Genomic DNA, 21,772 nt, shown 5'->3' with positions numbered 1-21,772 from the left:
TCTTAAATCCCTTAAAGTCCACCGAAAAGGTCAAGCAGACCTACAGCACTATGAAAATAAAGTATCTTCAGAAAGCTATCAATCTACTCTTTTTTAAGAGAATTCATATATTTATTTATTTTTTGCAGATATCAGCATCTGACAGGCCAATTCATTTTATTGCTGTATAAGCTGAAAGCTTCAGGCATTGCCATAGCTCTGGCTTTGACAGGTACACCCATAATAAATGGGAAATAGAATCTTGTACAAGGATCTTCCGCAGATTCGAGTCAGTGCTGCTCTTGGCTGCATCAAACAGACGAATAGTATGCTCTCATTGCAATTCAAGCCACGGCATATATATATATCATACCCTTTTGCTTTAAGCATGTTTCACTGACTGTGCACCTAAAGCAAAAATAGTACGCGCTCAAAGTCAACTCACTTTCAAAATGAAACTCAGCAGGTTAAGAGAATTTATAGTTTGGTGCTTAAATGGCACACAAGTCAAGAGGAGCTACATACATGCATGGGGCAAATTTTGAAGGTTTGGTCCATGTTAGACATAGATAAGTGCATTCAAAATCTGATTTCTGTACTTTTTATTCCCAATGTGCATTCTATTCATAAAGGCAGAATATCTGATGTGCTCCACCAGGTAATGTTGCGCAACTACAAATGAGTTCAATTAAATGTCTCATTTCCTGTAGAATGCTAAATAAGCAATGTGGTTTAAATTGGAGGGAGATAAACACATTCTCTGAGGAGGCGTGCAGCTTTATTATTTAAAATATCAATTTGCCCCTCATTTCAACATAAAAAGGCTTTCCTCTGGAGGAGGCAGACTGCAGTCTCATCACATTGGCCAAATAGAAACAAAAGATTAACTTTAAATCCATTACATAGATGGAGTATTTTAAACACACACAGAGTACGCTTTTTGTTTGATATGCCAATATTCCAAATGGGCCCGTCGAAGACAATCCCTAATATGGATTCCCGCATACAATACTTATTTACCGTTAATGCAGAGTTTTTTTGTTTTTTTTTTCGAATACTGTTCAGCTTTACAGTGGCAACTGACGGTGATATTTTACAGGAAATGAGCAGTGAGGCCATCTATTGATCTCATGACTACTTTAATGCTGTACGTTTTCATTATTGAAGTTTCCTCTGTGCTTAGAGGAGCTGGAGATCCTAGAAATGTAGTTTACTGTAAGTGGAATTCCACTGGCGGTAGTTTTGTCTACCCGTTCTCGGCCATGTGCTTTCCCTGAATACATTCATGTTTTCCAGTAAGCACAAAGAAGCACCACCCAATATGGAAGATAAGCATTTGTGCAAAGCAATTTTGAATGCCTCCTGAGAATACGTGTTACTTTCATTTAGCAAAAAAGCTAGTGCTTCTGCAACTCTGCCAAGTCTGAACAGGATCCTAAGTGAACATGCTGTGCATCACACAGCACAACCCATATAATGTGGTTAACTGCCCACACTTTGGTGAGAGAGAGAAAGTGATTGACAGGTGAAAATCACTGGCCAGAGACTCTCCGCAGGACAGCAGGATGAAAAGAAATTGAAATGCGTTGTTGTTGAGTATCCTCATGACTCTCCTCATCTGGTGGGGTGAGAGTAAAACTGAGCCCTGGGGAAGAACAATCACATGCAAAGACAATATATATTTACATACATAGAAGCAAATATGTTTCACAAAAAAGACTGGTACAGAGAAAAGTAAATTAAAAGCAAAGGAAATTGAAGTCACTGCTTCAGACTCTGCCTTGACTAACTTTAACACTGCATTCCACTGCAGGGCTACCCCCAGTGAAGTAGCACTTTAATATAACACTTGTCTCTTTCATCTTGATCTTCTAGCACTTTCATGTTGCCCCTTGATCTTTCATCATATCTCTTGTAATCAGGGCTCACTTCTAGCTTACGACTTAAAAGCCATAGCTTTACTGACTTAGTCAAAGCTTCAGACTGTGTGAACTAGACTTGATGTTTATGACTATGGATAGCTGCTACTTTATGGGAATTGTACTTTATCTGACCTGTTTGTATTTGTTCCACTGACCTGCGGTATGCACTTATTGTATGTCGCTTTGGATAAAAGTGTCTGCCAAATGTAATGTAGCATTAAACCTTCACTGGCTCCCAATAAAACAATGGATCAACTACAAAATCATCATGTTAACTTCCAAAGCCCTACACAGTCTTGCCCCACGCTACCTCTCTGAACTCCCCCATCCCTACCAGCCTCCCCGTTCCCTCAGGTCCTCCACTGCAAACCTCCTTGCCACCCCCTCCATCCAACCTCCGCAGTTTTGGTGACAGGGCCTTCCCATATTGCACCCAGGCTATGGAACTCACTTCCCCCATCCATCCGAGACTCTGACTCACTCCCCCTCTTCACTTCCCATCTCAAAACCCATCTATTCAATATTGCTTATCATTAATCCCCCTCATTTCTCCTAGACTACCCCCCCCCCACACACACACACACTCTTCCACACACCCACACCCAGTTTCTTTTCCTGCCATTTTGCACCCCTCATTGTATTTTACTGTTGTATTGTCTTACTGTTGTTTATGTATTTTCTGTTTTTCTTGTGTTGTTCTAAATGTGTATATATATATAGTAAAGTGTCTTTGGGTTGGGTAAAAGCGCTATATAAATAAAAATCTATTATTATATTATAATTATTATTATGCATTGAAAAGATATGTTATACTGTACATATAAGACAATTGCAGAGTACAGATAAGTGAAACATAAAGCTTCTGCTGGGAAAGAAAGCCATCTTCATCTCTGCATAATTCCAAACGCAGTTGGGAAAGGGTTACTGTAGAAGCAATGCTGACAAAAAGAACCAAGTTGTAGACCCAAGGTGCATGTACGCCTGGGGAATTTACAGTCAGGGTACTTCTGTTTCCGAACATGCCAGGGCTTAGTTTGGGGCTGCTCTCACATGACTGGTTAGATTACTTCAGATAACATTTCCACTACGCCAGATGATTACATCTGAAATGGGGGATTATGTATAAAAAGTGTCATTTCATCACGGTGTGACCAAAAGGTAAAATATACCCTGTAACAAAAGCTGAGCATCTCCACTTATCCATATGTGCATTGTTTTAGTACGAATCAAAAATTGTGGTGTACAGAGCCAAATAAAAAAAAACATGCCTTTGTCCCAAACATTATGCAGCTCATTGTATATTCGTTAGGGACAACTTTGAAACATTTAAACTGGAGATTCAGTTTTCATGGTGTGTGATGATAATGGCCAGGGCAGCTACCATGAAAACAGAGAACTGGTTGCAAAAAGATATATATATTTTTTTAATTTATTTATTTATTTTCTTTTTTTTTTTTAAGATGTGTAACCGGTGAGTGTATTGTCTTTATCTGGACTAGATTCAAATTTTTGTCCAACCCTGGCTCTGGAATCCACGGCCATGAAGTAACTATTGCTGTAAACGGGCATCTATTACCAGTGCTTAAAGTGGAAAAAAAATTATTGCAGGAACTAGACTGACCACATGAGAAGGGACAACAATGTGAAGGGGTTGGAGGGTGCGATTGCTGGTCCTGGGGGGAATCCAGGGTGGGGGAAGTGGCTATCATTGACCAGCGGGTGCATGAGAGTGAGCAGTACTCATACCAAGCAAAACACAGAGTTCCCAGTACGGCGCACTGGTCTGTTCCAGCCCACTTCAAACACTATTTCCCAACATTCCTCACACAATTAAAACATTTGAGACATATGTTATCAACAATTGTAGAGATGGGAAAAGGCTCATGCTTCACATGGTGTGAATGGTTGGGTTTTTTTTGTTTTGCTTTCTCTCTTGTTTTATTTCTGTTGTTTTCTCCACCAGAATTATCAGTCACAACAAACAACTGGCCTCATCATCAAATCATCATAGTCATCACATTGGACACTCTTATCCCTAGCACATCTGAAAATGGAAGTTACAGTTCGTGGGACTGGTTTCGTGAAATCTGTTTTGTTCTAGCAAGTTTTAGTCAGTGTTGTAAGTCAACAGTTCAGTTGGCATGAATCAGTGCTTGAATTGGAGCCCCACCTACACAGCATGATTCATCAGAAGGGGTGACTGAGAAGTGGTTTATTAGCAATGTACCTTCCTAGTTGGTCATACGTCTCGCTCTCATTAGTGTCAACCTGGTCAGGCTGATAGTACCATAAGGTTGTGTGTGCATTCCTTAAAGAATTGCAGGCACTTGAAGTATTAATTTAATTCTAAATTCTAAATAAAATAATTCTAGAATTATGAGGAAAAATCAAGTTCACTTTCAAAATAGGCTACAGTATTCAAGATATACACTCCAATATACAATTACCCAAACTATTTACCACAGTGCTCTTTATGTGGGTGCGGATGACACAATATTGATCTGAGAGGCACGATTAGCAAACAAATAAATAAAAAATATTTTTTATATTTTCACTGTTATTCTGATGGCAATCAGCTCTACATAAATTACAAATCAGCATCTGCGGTTCCTCCAACTTTTCTTTTTAGCTGTTTACGTGATATCAGAATTTGGATAACCTTTCATTTCCTCAGACATGACAGTGACGAAACTGAAGTCATACTAAGTTCATTCTAAATCTCATCTTTTTTCCAGTTTACGGTTTCCCAGTCTCGCCCTCCACTGGAGTGAAGAGCTTCATGTCACTCGTGACTCGTCTGTAATACACAATACATGCAAAAGATAGTGTGAGAACTCCCTTTAAAAATCTCAACAATAATTACAAGGCCTCACTGTTGGGGATGTATCCGAATCCGAATACTGTATTCGAGAAAGCATGAATAATGCGATGGAAACAGATATTTCTTCTACCCGATAGCTGAATTGTGTTTGTTGCTTTTAGTTTAGTTTTATATGTGTTACCCTAAGCGAACCAGCGGTGCTGTACAGGGAGACTTCTCTGCTGGGCACTATGGTGAAGTCCGAATTTGAGGTTTGTCTTACTTTCTGTTTTGTTCCTCAATAAAGTTTAATTTAGTTTCGAACTGCCTACGAGTCAGCTTCCTGGTGGAGCTCTGTCTCGCTACAATAGCTTCGGCCTCACTTGTTACCTAGCCTATTAAAATTCTTTGTTTTTAGGTCAGAATGGTCTTACAGCATGCTTGTTGTCCCGGCTAGCTAGCTAGCTGACTACTGAATTGTCTTAAAAACAGCAGTTACTATAACCGCAATCATTAACAAAAATACGGATGAAAATGCGTCCCGTAGCCATGAGTTAAATGCGCAACGCCTATTCTATTGTCCGAATAAGGGACGATTCCGATTTGCGGGATGCGTAAATAAAGCTAGCAACAGTAACTAGAAATGTGATTCAACATTGCCATCAGCTGTGAAACTGGACATTGAAAAGGGGAGGGGATGTAACAACAATTCAAAAGCGAAAGAATAATGTTGCTGTTTAAACTGCTTTAGAGTTGGAAAGGCAGCCTGTGTGTAATTGTTGTGAATGTCAAATGTTGCGAGGTAATGCAAAAGGGAACACAAAAGTAGCTAAAAATAAATTTTTAAAAATCCCCACCATGACCCTTATTTTTTTCATCCAGTCCAGTTTTTTTTTCCAGTACAGGTTTTTTTTTCCTTCCAGTCCAGGATTTTTTTCTTCCAATCCAGGTTTTTTTTTTCCTTCCAGTCCAGAATTTTTTTCTTCCAGTCCAGTTTTTTATTCAGTCATTTTTTTCTTCCAGTCCAGATTTTTTTCTTCCAGTCCAGGTTTTTTTTTTCCAGTTCAGGTTTTTTTTCTTCCAGTCCAGTTTTTTTTAAAATTCCAGTCCAGGTTTTTTTCTTCCAGTCCAGTTTTTTTTTTAATTCCAGTCCAGGTTTTATTTTCTTCCAGTCCAGTTTTTTTTTTAAATTCCAGTCAGGTTTTTTTTTCTTCCAGTCCAGTTTTTTTTAATTCCAGTCCAGGTTTTTTTTTTCTTCCAGTCCAGTTTTTTAAAATTCCAGTCCAGGTTTTTTTTTTTCTTCCAGTCCAGTTTTTTTTTTTTAATACCAGTCCAGGTTTTTTTCCTCCAGTCCAGTTTTTTTTTTAAATCCAGTCCAGGTTTTTTTTCTTCCAGTCCGGTTTTTTTTTTAAACTCCAGTCCAGTTTTTTTTCATCCAGTCCAGGTTTTTTACATTCTTTTTATTTTTATTTTTTTACCTTGCAACAAGTTATTTCTCAGTAAAGGGACACCTCGGCCTTTTAACAGTTCTAAAATCAATGCGCTACAAAATCAAGCATTCTAAAACAGTTTAAGGGAAGGCACCATTGTAAAAAATGATGATTTTGGTTCCATATACCAATTTTGATATTTTTTGATATTTGCTTCTATAACTTCTATAGTTTCATAAAATGAACAACTAAAGGTAAATAATCATTATAAATACTTAATTTAGATGATAATATAACACCATCGTCAAGTACACAAAGCATAAAATGAGCTTATGACAGCATCTTTTACAGCCATTTTCTCAAAACTGTATATTGCCCATAGGGTATTCAATTTATTTCAACTTTAACAATAGATACAGCTAGCCTACATTTTACATACTGCTTCTTAAATGTTATAGCCAAGGCGTGCCAAATGGATTCAAAGAGTGTTGGTTCTGCATGAAAGACTGTCATAGTTAAAGGTTGTCTTTTTAAATATTTTTCAGCAACATTAGGTTGTTGTGACATTACATGAGTTTGATTAAGAATTTTTTTTTTGTTTTCTTTTCTTTTCTTTTTTTCAGATGTGATAATGTGATGTCCACCAGTTTAACTGATATCCATTATTTTGTGAGACAGTTTTTTTGTGTGGCTGAGGATGCAATATCGTTAAAAACAATTTAAATCTCGTCCATTTTTTTTTCTTAATGTTCCAAAATGCCAGAATGTGACCTTGTGTAATCTAGCTTATTCAAGGGTGGACATGGTCCAGTGCTTGTGAAAAACACTTACAACTTAGGACCATATCAGTGTCAGTGTGTGCATTTTCACAGCAGGGATTAGGCTACATCTTGTGAAGCTGTATTTAGATAAAGTGTACTAACTCATATTGTGTTTCTGTTAGGTACTTGTTTTCACTTTGTGTTTTTGAGTATTTTACTATAGCTAATACCTCATTTTAGTTCATGCCACTGTTATGTGTTGGGCAGTAGTGTCGCTACTAACATAGTTACATTTCCCAGTGACATGGTGTGAGCTATTCTCATTATCAAATATCAGATTGATATTTCTCCTACATTAATTTATTTTCTCTGCATTTATGTCTACACAATTTTTGAATTTGGATTTGCTATAGTTGTTGAATAAATCCAAGAAAGAAATGTTCTGAGAACAAATTAACGTGAGTGTAATTTCCGCTTGTAGAACGTGCACAGTGACCATGGTTTCCCAGTTAATTTGGATCATGTAGGTGGCCACTAAAATGACACATATCTTCTTGCAAGCCTTTAATTCCTTGTACTTGCGCAGTTGTATAGCATAACAGCTAGAAAGCCTGCCTTATTATAAGGAGGCTGTGGTTTTGAATACCAGGTGTACCTGCCATTGTGGCCTTGAGCGAGGTGCTTAAACTGTGCGTATTGAATTACAAGGGGCATATCTAGAGCAATCTAAGAAGTATGGATTTTGATTGTGGAATCCTAAACACCACAGTGCTCTTTATGTGGGTGTTGGGACACAGTACTGACTCAAGTGGCACAATTAGAAAACAAAAAATGAAAAAAATTAAATGGTGAAAAAAGGATAAAGGATAAACCTCACCGTCTTGCAGATGGTTCATCTTGTTCTTCCTGTGTTGACTCAAACTGCAAATAAAAGAAAGAACAGTCAGTCTTGTGCACCCTGGCACACCATATATTGTAAAAAAAAATGGTAAGAATCCCAAGAATCACTCTTGGCTAGTTGGGGCTCAGCAAAGTGGTACATTGAGTGCTGCATGTGCACATTTACTTTATACTTCTGCCTACAGTAAATTAATATCATTGTCTCTCAGTCTGTCCAGGCCCAATAATATATAGCCTGGCAGCTTGGCACACAGAGGCAGCTATACAGGTGTGGGAAGGTATTTATGTTGGGAGTATTACAGATAAATATCACAATCACACACAGAGATTGTGCAGGGTTGGCTGTCAGTTTCCTCTTGTCTTTGAGGAAAACAATTAAGGACATTTAGTATGGGCCTCTCACTGGTGGCTTGATGGAAAACCCGTATTCGGTGCTCACATTCTGATGGTAAAAAAAAGTTATCCGAAGCAGTAAAAAGATGGCAAACATCATGTAAACATTGCTATGGTGATTTCACAGGATAGTGTTTTAATAGTTTAATGGAAAGGAGCTTGGTACTGTACAATTATGGAAAAGGAAAGGAGGCACCCAAGTGAAAAAACTGAATACTTAATGTATTAAAAATATTATATATAATATACAATATAGTGTACTTATAGTTTTTTTTTCAGAGGTGGAAAATCCAGGTTCAGAAAGTAAAAGTTCATCCCAGGATTTTGTTCCAGTCACCTGGATTTGCTAATGAGCACCATTCTTCAGCCAGGAGGTAGAGCTAAATCAGCTGGTTGAGTTCAGGGGTGGATGAAATACATGGCAGGAGTTTTACTTTCTGATCCCTGGAATGTCCACCTCTGGTTTTTTGTACTTCATTTAAAGTATGCTTAAAATGTAGGCTACTTTTAAAAAGTACACTTCCAAATGTATGTCATTAAGTTGTACTTCAGTGTACTTATATTATGAGTGGCATTTTAGTGTACTTATAAAATGTATGCTTTCGTTTAAGTTTACTTTAGTGTACGTATATGTATTTTCTTTAAGGCATTCATTTGAGCAGAATATACCAGAAAATACCAGAAAATTAAGCATGATAGTGACATATTGGAAGCATGTGGCACAGTACTGCAGAAGGAAGCACTGTCATCTCTCAGTAAGAAGGTGAAGGTTTTCATCTTGGCTGTGAGTGCTGTGCAACAGATTGATGATTTGTCCAATCATCAATCTGTTGTTTGCCTCTCTCCCAATGCATGCTGGGATAGACACTTGGTCTCATTGAATATTGGTATGATATTCAGTATGCCATAAAGTGCATACTGCTACCATGTGAATGCAGCATTATTAGCCAGTATAAATAACAGGACATTTTATAGCCTTTAGACAGGGTATCTTCCACAAGATTTACCAAAAAGGGTTCCTGTACAAACACTATCTCAGCTTTCTTTTGTGAATATTTATACCCCCAAATGCTTGTAAAAAAGCTTGTTCTATTTAAGGCTTTATAACTCCAGATATGAGCGTGACAGAGACTTGAAAAATGGCTTAAATTAAGATTATTGTACCATTTACAATGCTAACTTAAAAAGTGCCACAAATACAAAGAAATCTAGGTGAAAATGCAACAATGAAGTTGTTCTTCTTAGCTTTAGTTTGCAAAAATGTAAAGCAGGACAAACTACGCAAGTTCTGGATAAATACATATGTACTCATACACTCCTGTACTTCAATAAAACACCACATCTTTTTGTACTCTACAGTTGCATGCCTCAGGTTGACATTTCTCTGTAGGGTGTTTCAAAAATGTTGCTATTTATGATCAGTCAATGGGAAATTTGACATTCATCTAGCACATTTCAGCACACAGTAAATTTGAATAAGTACTTTCCATGCCCATGGAGACACTAATACCCCACAGTCTACCCTATGTACAATTAAAAGATAATATTCCATCAGGAAAATTCTGGCAATGTTCTAGCTTTACGGCAAGTTGGTGCATCAAACATAAGGCATTACTGAGCCACCTACAAACACTTATGCTGCAGTATGTGAAATGTCATCATTAGAGAACCGCGCTAACCTCTTGAAAGACACTCAATTTCATAGTGAGTGGTAGGAATTCTGATAAAGCTGGTTACAATGAGCCACTACAATAACAATTAGTCATTAGCTCTTAGCATTATTAGCAAAGGCTAACAGTTGTCAATTATGACCAATGCAAATATAACAATATAAAAAATATGGGTAAGGCAAAGGTGGTCTGGAAAAAAATAACACACATAAATAAAATATTTCAAACAGTAATCCTTAAATATTGAGGAGGACATCTTTGCCATGTTCGTACAACTATTCCCTTTGAGAGAATCAGAGGCTGAGCGTAGCCTCCCTTGCTCTCCCATACCAGTATCAGCTGGGCGAGGATATGCCTTAGCTATGCTGAGAAGTTCTCAAGATTAACAATATTAATCTTGGAAAACAACAGTTATACCTCACTGGATGCATGAATTTTCCTGCATTAACTGAATGCGTAAAGCTGTGACAATGCAACTAAACTTGCCACTGTGCTCCGACTTCAATTGTTACTCTGGTCCAGACATCCTTTTAGACAAGTCACACATGGTTGGAAAGCATATACTGTCCTCTGTTGGATAACAGAATTGTCAGTCAAACCAGAATGAAGTGGAGCTCAATGGCTTAAACAGCATGTGTGGTTTTACGCACAGCTATCTCAGAAGTTATACAGGTATTGGAAATGAGTTATTTCACAAACAGATTGTCCAAGACCATAAATGACCACTGAATCTTGATAGGGGCATATTCTATGTGTGAAACCAAGGGTCTGATTGTGTATTTATTCCATATTTAGCAGGGGATATTGGTAGAACGATATGGTATAATTATATGTAACGCCTGCCTCGCGGGACTCTGTACCAGCAGAGGTAAAGAACAAATTCTTAACTAGTATTTAAATTTTAAAAATTTAATTCTTCCCCGGATGGAAACGAGACAGCGACATCCCAACTCTGATTATGACTCATGTCTAGAGTCCTGGGCTAGCAATGTAGATGGTGAATTTGCTATGAGCTACCCTACAGTAATGTTACCATGTAATTAACTTTGGTATTATTAAAACAACATACTCAAGCCCCCAAATATAAATCACAAAACCCACAAATTAGATGAACAATAAGAAAGTTTAAAAGAAATTGTTTTACTCCACGTTGCCTTCGTTACCAATGAACAAAATACTCCCTAATACACATACATCTGAATGCATTCACAAAAATAAAAGAAATACACAAATGTACACAAGTGGCCATTAAAATAAACCCGTTGGCGCACTTCTCCGTGGCGTTGGAGCACCTGTGGTCAGCGTACTCACTCACGACTTCCCTCAGTTCTGCAGAGCATCTGCGAGGAAGAATCTGGAGATTTCAGCATTGGAGACGATCCTTTGAGAAACGCCTGAGTCAATAACACCCGTAGATTCTCTACACAGTTCGAGCACAGTGTCCTCGGGATTGTAGAAATTCAGCTGCGTATTCACTCGCCGTTAAGTCTCACCCAACGTTCTCCGTCCTTCTTCCAACCCTCCGTGGCTCCAACTTTCACCAACTTTCTCCTATAACCCTCCAACCCTGTTTCTACGTAGGTTACATATACAAGAATTTCATTTATTTCGCTATTCAGTGAGCAGCGTTTTCACCACTACTGGCATACCTTCGTGCTATTGTTGGTTGTGTCTTGTTGCTATGACAGAATACTACTTTTTGGAGGTGAAAGAATATTTTTATGAACTCCCAGATAGACACTATAGTCCTGACTCCTGCGTCATGCTTGGAGGGTATAGTTGCAGATGAGACTGCAGGAAGAGGGTGCTTGTCAAATGACCTACGTGATAATGGCAGCACTTAGAATTTGGCATAGTTGTTGTGTATCATCCACTAATAAAGCCAGAACACAGAGTTTATACTCATACTTTGGTTTCACGAGCACTTAATGTCTGAGTTGAGCAATTTCAGGACATCCTAGCCACTAGGGGGCTTGTGTGAAGTGGTTCATTTGCAGTGCATTCACTTAAAACTAGGCAGAGACACATTCATGAAGGTAATCAGCACTTCCATTTCCAGTGGTACACATCACCAACCACCACTTTAATTAGCCTTCTGCTTCATCAGAAGAATCTCTGCTGAAATCTGGGGAGGAATCTTCTGCAGGGCAGACAGCTGGCTGCCCTCCCTTGAGCACAGCAAGAATAGCTCCACATCTGGAGAAATAACCCCTCCTCCAATCACTCTACCAACCCTCAGTGATCCACTGTCCATAGGTCTTTTACCCTCATTCAGCAATCTCAGGATAACAAGACCTGGATCAAGCCTCTTTTGTTCAAATGGAAACATCATTTGTGTTTCTTTATGGCAACATCTTTAATCACTTTCAGCACTGGCTTTTGTAAATTACCCTTTGAGGTTTGTTTTCCAAAAGGCTTATAGTTTTGCAAATCCAATTACATAAATATCATTCTCATTATTGAAAATAGAATCAAATTCCCCCATTGAAGAACGCTAAAGACAGGAAATTGTGGCTGTGGACAAATGTCAAGGATTTAGATTTTAGATGCTTTGACATAATTTACCTAATATTCAGGGCAATGTTCCAATATTATGTTTTAATTTGTGAGTTTTGTGGGGTGTGTGTGTGTCTGAGTCGGATGATTTACAGTTTGACTTTGATATAAATCCAAGCAGGGAAATTATAAAATGTGATGGAAGAAAACAAATTTGAACAAATTTCTCTAATTTATGAGATTTGTTCAGTCAAATTTGGAAAAAAAGTGCGAGCCCACCTCCTGCAAAAGAAAGTCTTGTGAGAAACATCTGATTAGTTTGCCCTTATCCTTGTCTTTCATTGCAGTCGTAGACCGGCACAATGTGTACTCTTAAAGGAAATGAGAAGAGGTCATTTGATTGGTTATGAGTTAATCCAGATGCAACACACCCACCGATAATACCTTGAGCATAATCCAGCCCATTTTCCACCTGCTCCGAGTGCTTTTAGCTGTGCGCTCCTGGCCTCTGGTCACAAAAATATCAACATTCCCTAGCCGCACACAGTGCACCCATGCGCCGCACCAAAGATTGTGCCCATGCGCCAATCGGCATCGATTCAGGAAAATAGAGCCCTTAAGCTCTGTAGGGCGTCTCCACTAGATCCCCAATCCCCTGGAGCCCAATAAAGCAGGGAAGCAGAGATCCATTTGACTCCATCGACATTGAAATCAACATTCAGCGTATTTGTCTGAGCAGTTAAATTCTCTTGCACCAGGTGAACATCACAGGAGATGAGCATTTAGAAGATGTTGCCCCGTAGCAAGGGCAGTCTTCAAGAATTATGCTTAGCCAGCTTTTTTTTTGATAGAATTATAGATTTTTTTTTTATTGCTGGACAGAAAGCAAACCTGATATTGCAGCATGGATCGTACAGTACAGATCGTATCCTTTGCCAAAATGATGGAGGTTGTGCACTGCAGCGAAGGAGGTGTCACCACAGTGCCTGTCCTGTGAAATGTGGCACCCTTCTTTCTGCGAATGCTACCAGAAAGGCGCTTATGAGCGTCTGTGCCATCTGTGATCTTGCTGGGAATTTGGGGAGGGTCTCTCAGTCAGTGAGACCACGCCACCACTGCTGCATGCCCACCAGAGCACAGATGTCACCCATATAGGGTTGTGATTGAAAATATGAATAAAACCACAGATAGTCTTTGTCATCTTTTTCATTTGAAATAATAGTTTAAGAGGTTGGAAAGGTGTGTAGTTTGTTGTAATAGCTCTACATAAAGCGGCATCCATAAAGCAGAGTGTCTTAAAATAACACAGGACAAAATAGTTTTGCTTAATATGGTGCATCAAGGTTAACTACCAAAAGCTTTTGGTGAATTGTCATATTTAAAAAAAAAATTGTTATAGCTGAGCATGCGGACAGTAATGCAGGGTAAACCAAGGAAACCTGTGTCCTATTCAGAAGACAAATTCCTGGTATGAACTACTGGCGAACCACTTCACCTACTCAGCCATTCAAGAGCCTGCACAAACTAGATTATAGGATTATATGATCACAGACTCATTTCATTTCATACATTTCAGTCAAGTAAAAAGGTTCTGTTTTAAAGCTGTCCATACATTTATCTTCCAAAATAATTGTGTTTTTAAAAAATGTATTATTATGAATCAGCATCTTTGAGGAGCATTTCTAGATTACCATAAATATGCTACAGGCAGCCATGATGGTCATATACTATATAAACACCATCACATTGAAGCCCACAAAAAGGTTTTTACATCCCATTATAAGCCATTAATATAAGTAAGCATAAATTACAGCTGCTAAGAAATATATTTTGCCCAATTATATTTTTCATTAATATTTCCATAAAACCCGGTTGCTAGGTCAAGCCATAAGTTTGTGATGTCACACCACGTGTTGGGTTTAAGGTTGTAAGGCCCACGCACGTCCATTGAGATACCAGACGGGTCAGAAGCAGATGACTAAGGACATTTCGGTAGTTGTAGTAGTTGTTCAGGAAGTAGGTGTTTTATAAATATTCAAATGAGATTGCACTCTGAAGTTTTGAAATGTTCTCTCTCCCACATTTACACCCACAGCCTGAAGTGTCATTGAACACACTTCCGCTTGCTCGCACAGTATCCTTCAAGCAGAATTATTTGAAAGCAGCACCTTTTTTGATACTTACCCATTTCTATCAGACAAGGATACAGAGATGATGGGTGTTTTTCCCTCATCCAATTTGTGATGAAAGTACAATGTTCAAAATGACATTTTCATTTCATTTGATCTCTGATTCCATTTGAGCACGTTCAGTAATTCCACAAGGGAACCGTTTGATTAGATAAGCTCTTGATCTTGATAACGCTCACTCTGCGATCTGGCCCTTGTGTGTTTCTGTAAATTTTCAGTGATAAAGTCTGTGTTTAGGTGCAGCTGCACAGTTCAACCCTTTGTTCCTAAACTTAAACACTCTCAGAAAAAAAAGGTACCATTCAGTACCTAGAAAGGTACAATCGCTTGTCACTGTGGCAGTACCCCTTCAAGGTACAGAACTGTACCTTTACCAGAAAAAAAAGGTACCATTCAGTACCTAGAAAGGTACAATCGCTTGTCACTAGTACCTTTAGAGGTGCAGTTTTGTACTTATACAGAATTTGTACCCTTGTGTACCTTTATTTCTGAGAGTGAAACTAGAGTCACATTCTAGTGGATTCTGTAAGTTAGAAGAGAACTCGTGTTTATAAAGATGGGGAATACATGTTGACCTTGTTCACACAGACATGTCTAGGCTTATCCTCACAGTGTGGAGGCTGAAGTGACCTGCCTTGTTGTTTCCAGTCGCGGCAGACCCCAGAAGGAGAGTTCCTGCCCCTGGACCAGTGCGAGCTGGACGTGGGCTTTGGGACCGGGGCGGACCAGCTTTTCCTGGTGTCTCCCCTCACCATCTGCCACGAGATCAATCCCAAGAGCCCCTTCTTTGACCTGTCCCAGCGCTCCCTCACGAACGAGCAGTTTGAGATCGTCGTCATCCTGGAGGGCATAGTCGAGACCACAGGTACGGGGAGCATGTTCATGTTTTTTTATTTTACATAATCCTCCTGTTCACCGCTGTGCCTCAGAAATGCCTAGAGGCTGCCGTTAGTCAGCTGGAGGCCTGAGTGTGGTGGTGAGGCCTCCCACAGCCTCTCTGCAACTCGCAGAAAAAGGCAGACAAATACAGACTTTTCACATTTTTGGGTAACACACTGAGCACAGCTTTTTTTTTCTTTCTTTTTTTTTAAACTCATTGGACCCGAGCAACGTTACTTCCACTACTGCAGTTGTTTAGGTAGTGAGTACAGTGACCATAATCATGGTTATTTGGTTATTATGGTTATTACAATAAGCATAATCATGGTTATCGTGGTTGTTATGGTTATTACAATGACCATAATCATGGTTATTGTACTTATTATAGTTATTACAATGACCATAATCGTGGTTATCATGATTATTGTGGTCATTGCAATAACTATAATCATGGTTATTGTGGTTATTATAGTTATTACAATGATGTTAATCATGGTTATCGTGGTTATTATGGTTATTACAGTGGATATAATCACGGTTATTGTGTGAGCATAATTGTTTTTGTTGGTTTGTTGCAGAAACCTTCTCTGTGTCTCCTGAAGCATGTATAGCTGTGTAGTCAGATGCAGTGTCTTTTCACTCTACAGTCCACAAAATAAATGGGAGACAACCCCCTCCCCCCTCCCCCCCTTGATGCTATGGATATTCTGGGATGTGTGCCCAAATTCAAGATAATCAGGTTGGGATTTTAATCCAAAAGGAACTGCACTTGTGACCAGGGCTTTAGCTCGATGTGCCACCAGGGACAGCACAGAACTGCCTCTGAATACACAGCCAGAAAAGAGGAATTAAATGTCACAAACCCCATATCGCGCTTTCAAAGCAGTTTGAAAAGCTTTTGGTATTCAGTTTAATATCCGACTATTAACAACAACTCCATGAACTGCATAAATCAGCACAATTAGCCCAATCATGTGCAATCAGACCACTAATACATTATGACTGGAAAATACCAACATTAAAAAAACCTAAGTAGAAATAGCAAATAATAGGTAGTCTGCTTCTAATAAAAAGGTACCATGTGTAATAGTGCCAAAGATAAATGACTTTTGCTTTAAACTCATGGATTTAGTCAAAATAAATCAGGAAATGTAACAACTCCCGAAGCCCAATGTTTCAGCGGAAAGTTCTCTTCAAGGAAGCTGACGAATATCACTTTAAAGGCTCATTTATGCTTCGGCGACAAAGTGTCGGCCGGTAGAACTTTGTAGCACGACGTTTTGCATTTATAGTTCAGCGACAGTGCGCGTTGTTACTATAGCAACCAGACGCCAAGCCCAGCAGAGGTTTGTTCACATTGCGCGCAAAAATGGCAGCGCCACTAACGTTGTCATAAAAATTTTTCCCAACCGTGAAAACTGCCTGACTTTTACATTTTGGACAGATGTGGCTAGTGGGTAAATCTATCGCTGTTCCATCACAGCACTTTAGACACAAGCAATATCAGAAGCGCTATCCTAAAATTTCTTTCAGGCAGTTTTCATGATCGGGAAAAATTTCATGACAGCATCACCAAGGCAACCTTTTTGCCTTCGTTTCAGCCATCCAATCACAGCTGCGCGACACTTAAGACGGCGTCTGCAACCTTACAAAAATCAGCAGGTACGCGACACCCGTCGCCGACCCTCTAAAAGTGCCGGCTTGACGTCAAAACTGTCGAATTTGCATTTTTGTCCCGCGACATGTCGCACGACACTTTGTCTCCAAAGCATAAATTAGCCTTAAGAGGCTGTATACAACTACTGGTTGTTTTTATGAAATCAGGGAGGTGTAAAAATTTCAGAAACATTCATTTTTCTATCTTTGTCTATCAAAATAGACAAAGAATCAGCTTTTAATCCCCGAGTGATGGCATGAGCAGCGAGAACTTCCGCTAGGGCACACTGCACGTAATATAACCACTTAACAGAACAAAAATTGTACCTAATAAAATTAAGCTGTATTAGGTCCAATTCTAATTCATCCTTTACACAGTTCAATATTCTTGATTGGAGACCCATAAATGTGGCCTGTGCAATTTAACTGCTTGTATTTGAGGGTTCAGTATATTTTTAAAGGTTTGCATGTTGGGTCAGTGTGGCGAAGAGTAGGTGACCGAGCATTAATCAAAAGCTCCCCAGTTTCAGATTTCCTTCAAATGCAAATTACACGTTTGCAAACATAATTTTAATTTGCATTTAAAATACTGCCCCTGTTTGTGATATTACGTTGGCGTAACTAGCAGATTAAGTTATCTTGCACTCATCTTTCTCATTCTCCTGCTGTTCTTAAATTATTGGAGACAGAAGATATGTCATGGAATGTAACTGGATTACTGCACATGAATGTCTCTTGATAGTTAAGAAAGCATTTGTTATTTAAGACATAATTGACAGCATTGGCTGTATATAAAAATCTCAGAAGCACAGGGTTGCCAAACACGGTGTTTTGTTTCCTCTTCCTGAAAGGGGACACGCTGTTGCTACAGTAATACGAATGAGAAAGATCTTCACTGTAGACACGATGTCACCCGTGGCCATGCGTTAAAGTAGACTGATGCTCCTTCTCCCTCCTGCAATCTGTGCCCTACTCCCCCGTGTTGTTCTGTGAGGGGAGCCCGTGCAGCAGTGTGAGTTTAGGCCGGGAGGCAGGCCGCCTGTGCAGCGGTGATAATGTTATTACGGGGGGGATGAGCGGCTGATAGCCGTGGAGGCAGGGGAGAGGCTGAGGAGAGGAACCATGCTTATGTACGTGGAGACAGTTTATAAAGAACACCATTCACACTGTTATTTTACTTTTATAGGCACAAACGGCGGTGCGGTGGATAGCACTAAGAAGGTCCCGGGTTAGAATCCCGGCAGGGGTTTGTGTGCAGTTTGCATGTTCTCCCGGGAAGAACTTCCGGGTTTCTTCCGGGTACTCTGGTTTCCTCTCATAGTTTCCACTCAAAGACCTGGGCTTGGGCCGTTTATGCACTGGGACCAGAGTCAGGCAGTGCGTTTACATGCACAGTTGAAATCGATCTATATTACTAGCTCGATTTGGCCAAAGATGAGATTTAATTGGATTATTGTCGTTGTCCCAATATATATGACTCGGAAAAAATCGATTTATTGACCGAGGTGTGTCTGACGAAAGCTTCTTATAAATCCTGCTTCCTCCAATTTTGTCGCAACTTTTTTGAATAGTTCGCCATTCTGCGTTTTTCTTCCATCCATGTATTTTAGTATATTTAACTCCTTTAGTTGCGATACCATGAAGTTGGTCTCCTTGTTCGTCCAGAAATGTGTTTTTTTCGCCATGATACTAGGGAGGGCACAACAGAGCTTTATGTCGCCAGCAGTGTATGCACGTGAGCTCGACAATGCATTTCTCACAGAAAAGGTCGTTTGTCGCCTTTTTTTAGTTCATTACAGTGGTGATATAGGTGACAATAAATACGTGGTACTGTGCTGTTAGCCTATATTGATCGCCGTACAAGGTTAATGTGAAGTAGCTAGCACAATCGGACAGCACTATCCCATAAAAATGTACTTTGAATGGTAGGCTACTTGCTCAAAAAACATTGTGAAAAACATTTGATTATAGTCAGCGGCACCGAAAATTTCTGTCACACCCTTAATAAACGGCAAAAATCCCAGTAGAAGATTGAATGAAATCTTTTAAAGTTATATATTTTCTGAAACGTTATCGATTACGCTTGGCCACAGTAGTTGCTATGTAAATTACGGAACATGCACAGAACGCCTAGGCCAATTTTTGGCCTATTGAAGCGTATATAAGCCGTAATAAATCGACTCCCAACTGCATTATCTAGGTATGTTAGTCCGACTTAGAAAAATTCGAATTAGTACGATTTCAGTCGGACTACAATGTTTACCTGATTTTTAAAAGTCCAGTTTTAGCCAGAATAATACAATAAATCGACTTTTTCACCCACTGAGTGTTTAACTGCTGTATGTGTTGCAAGCCGGGCTGTCGGCGAGCACCTTATGAATGGCAAATAATTAGAAGTCGCCTCTCACGTTCATGCATTATCCATGGGCTGCAATTATGTCCTTTGCTTGTCCTGTGAAGAGCCCATAAGCCACTCGTGAAGACTCCAGGGGTGACCCAGAACACGCATGCTGGGGATTAAACGGAGGGAGAATGGCAAAAGTTCTGCAGATGACAACGTTTGGGTCAATCCCATTATGAAAAGGCAGTACTTGAACCGCACCAATCATCAGCCTGGAGTGGCTGCTCAAGAAGAGTTCTTTTCTCAGACTCCGACCCTCCCCCCCCCACCAGCCCCGCAACTGACACACCTACTAGATCAAGCCATCAGGTGTAGTGGACCTCTGAAATTTGGAATCTGTATTCAGGTCAGTAACAGGCCCCTCCTCCTCAACACCTATAGCATTCCACTGTGCCCCTCTCAATCAGGGTGTCCACACGAACTAGTTCTGTAGGAAGTCACATGACAAAGGTACGCCTGCAAGAGGGACCCCAAAGCATGCCTGACTCCTAAGGGCAGGCCGAGCAGCCCAGAGAGGCATTTTTACACCTCCACAATGGCGCCCACCCACGACGTCAGCTAGCGGACGGCCATCCTGTAAAGCGCTTAGCTGTGGAGGAGCATGCAGGCGGATAACATCTGTTTTGCGGAGTCTTAAGTGCTTATTGATTTCCAAGCCCAGAGACACCGGTAGAAAGGTCAAGGAAATCATTTTGCAAGGAACGGCAGGGAGGCCGAGTCAAATGGAATCCATGATTGAGCTCAAACCACGGAGGAACCTCGATCTTGTTGACTCGCTGCAAAATCTGTTATGTATTTTGGCCAAGGGCACAACCCTTCTGGGGAAAAAAAATACTGATAAAAAAAGAAATTTGTAGAGCAAAAGGAAAGACAGTGAATTGGTGTAGTATCCGAGTTGAAATAACAGCTGTGCTTAAAAAGAGAAAGTGAGAATTTAGTGGAAGGCTATATAACAGTGTGAAATGTTCTCATCGTTTAACCTCTGTCCTGGATTCACAGAGGTGTGGCGAAATCCATGCCCTCTGCCCTCTGGCTCCAGTTCTCTGGCCTCCCACACCAAAAAGGGAACTGTTTTTCTCAGCGCTGCAGATAACACCCACCATCAGGCCTTTTGATTATGCGCATGAAATAATGAGTCTTTTTTTGGCTTCTGGCTTTATTCATTTTTAAAGTCTTTTTGTTTTTTTCACATTTTTCGTGGGCCATTGGAAAAAAAAGTTTCATCAGGGCAATGCAAACTCCACCTGTGATTTATTGCATTTTCATGTGACATTAAAGTGCATTGAATCTGGTGAATTTTGAAAACTCCATCAATGACATCAATGAAAGAAGTACTGTTACAGTTGTACTGTTACAGCTGTTTTTTGTTGCAATCAATCTTTTGCTCACTTGTTGAACACTTGTCTTTAAGTCCTTTAATAATTTTTCTTAAACTTATTAACACAAACCAGGTTTCGCTCATTATCATTTGGTTTCACTTAGAATTCTTCATTATCTACCAAATGGTTAGTTTTGGTGGCCAGGTATCCATACTTTCACCAATAAGGGGCTTATTTATTCACCTCAGTAGCCTTTAATTGATCAGTTAAAATATTTTTTTTTACTGGTTTTTATGCAATTGTTTGCAATGTTGTATAATAAGCACAGTGTGAATATGGGTTTTTACTCTTCATATCATCCATAGCTATTTCTGACAAAATGCGGGTAAATAATCCCTCTAAACATGAAAAGCGTATAATTAAGGGAAATGAACAGCTTGTTAAAATGCTGGTTTTGCAACTGTGGTTGGAACAAAAACCAGCATACACAGGGCTCCAGGGGGTTATTTCACAGAGCAGGATTACTGAATTAGCTGGATAACTGCACTGAGTAAAACCCGGAACAATTCTTTTTACTGCACTTTGTTTTTTTTACGTCCATGGTGCAGGTTTGGGAGGGTTCCAGTTTTACTCGTTATCCAGCTAACTCAGTAATCCTGCTCCATGAAACAGGGCCCAGACTTGAGTTTGAGAACCACTGACCTAATAGAACAGAAAATACGAATGGGATTCCTCGGTCAACAGAATTAAGGGACGTACACATTATATAACAAAATGCCCTATCCTAAATGCCTACAACAGTCTGAACATTGGCATGTTGATTTTTTTTTTGTTTCCTGTTTCTGTAAGGTGTCTTAGTGACAGTGTCTCTGTAAAAAAGCTATATAAACAAAATTAAATTGAATTGAATTCTGGGACCCCGATTACACTGTGATGGCCAGCAGTAGTGCATTCAATACTACCAGTACTGGAAAATG

General features: G+C 39.6%; 1 protein-coding gene and 1 long non-coding RNA gene across 4 annotated transcripts in view; one reads left to right on the top strand and one right to left on the bottom strand.

Moving 5' to 3' along the window:
- LOC135247943 (G protein-activated inward rectifier potassium channel 1-like) overlaps nt 1–21,772 on the top strand; it is a 36,089-nt gene that overhangs the window by 10,763 nt on the left and 3,554 nt on the right. Inside the window, exon 2 of the mRNA XM_064321954.1 lies at nt 15,189–15,405. Within this exon, the coding sequence (XP_064178024.1) occupies nt 15,189–15,405 (217 nt within the window). The remainder of the gene's footprint in view (nt 1–15,188; nt 15,406–21,772) is intronic.
- Nucleotides 443–21,772, bottom strand: part of LOC135247944 (uncharacterized) — a 131,162-nt gene continuing 109,832 nt past the window's right edge. Inside the window, exons 4-6 of one of the 3 annotated variants that reach the window (XR_010328332.1) lie at nt 15,175–15,380; nt 7,770–7,813; nt 443–1,624 (exon numbers count right to left, since the gene is read on the bottom strand). This is a non-coding gene — a long non-coding RNA (uncharacterized LOC135247944). Of the gene's footprint in view, nt 1,625–4,428; nt 4,699–7,769; nt 7,814–15,174; nt 15,381–21,772 lie in introns of those variants that run through there. The other 2 variants (XR_010328334.1, XR_010328333.1) reach the window with 2 other exon arrangements.

The sequence above is a fragment of the Anguilla rostrata genome, chromosome 2 (assembly GCF_018555375.3).
Source record: "Anguilla rostrata isolate EN2019 chromosome 2, ASM1855537v3, whole genome shotgun sequence".
Classification (NCBI taxonomy): domain Eukaryota; kingdom Metazoa; phylum Chordata; class Actinopteri; order Anguilliformes; family Anguillidae; genus Anguilla; species Anguilla rostrata.
This window is presented reverse-complemented; position numbering and strand designations above follow the sequence as displayed.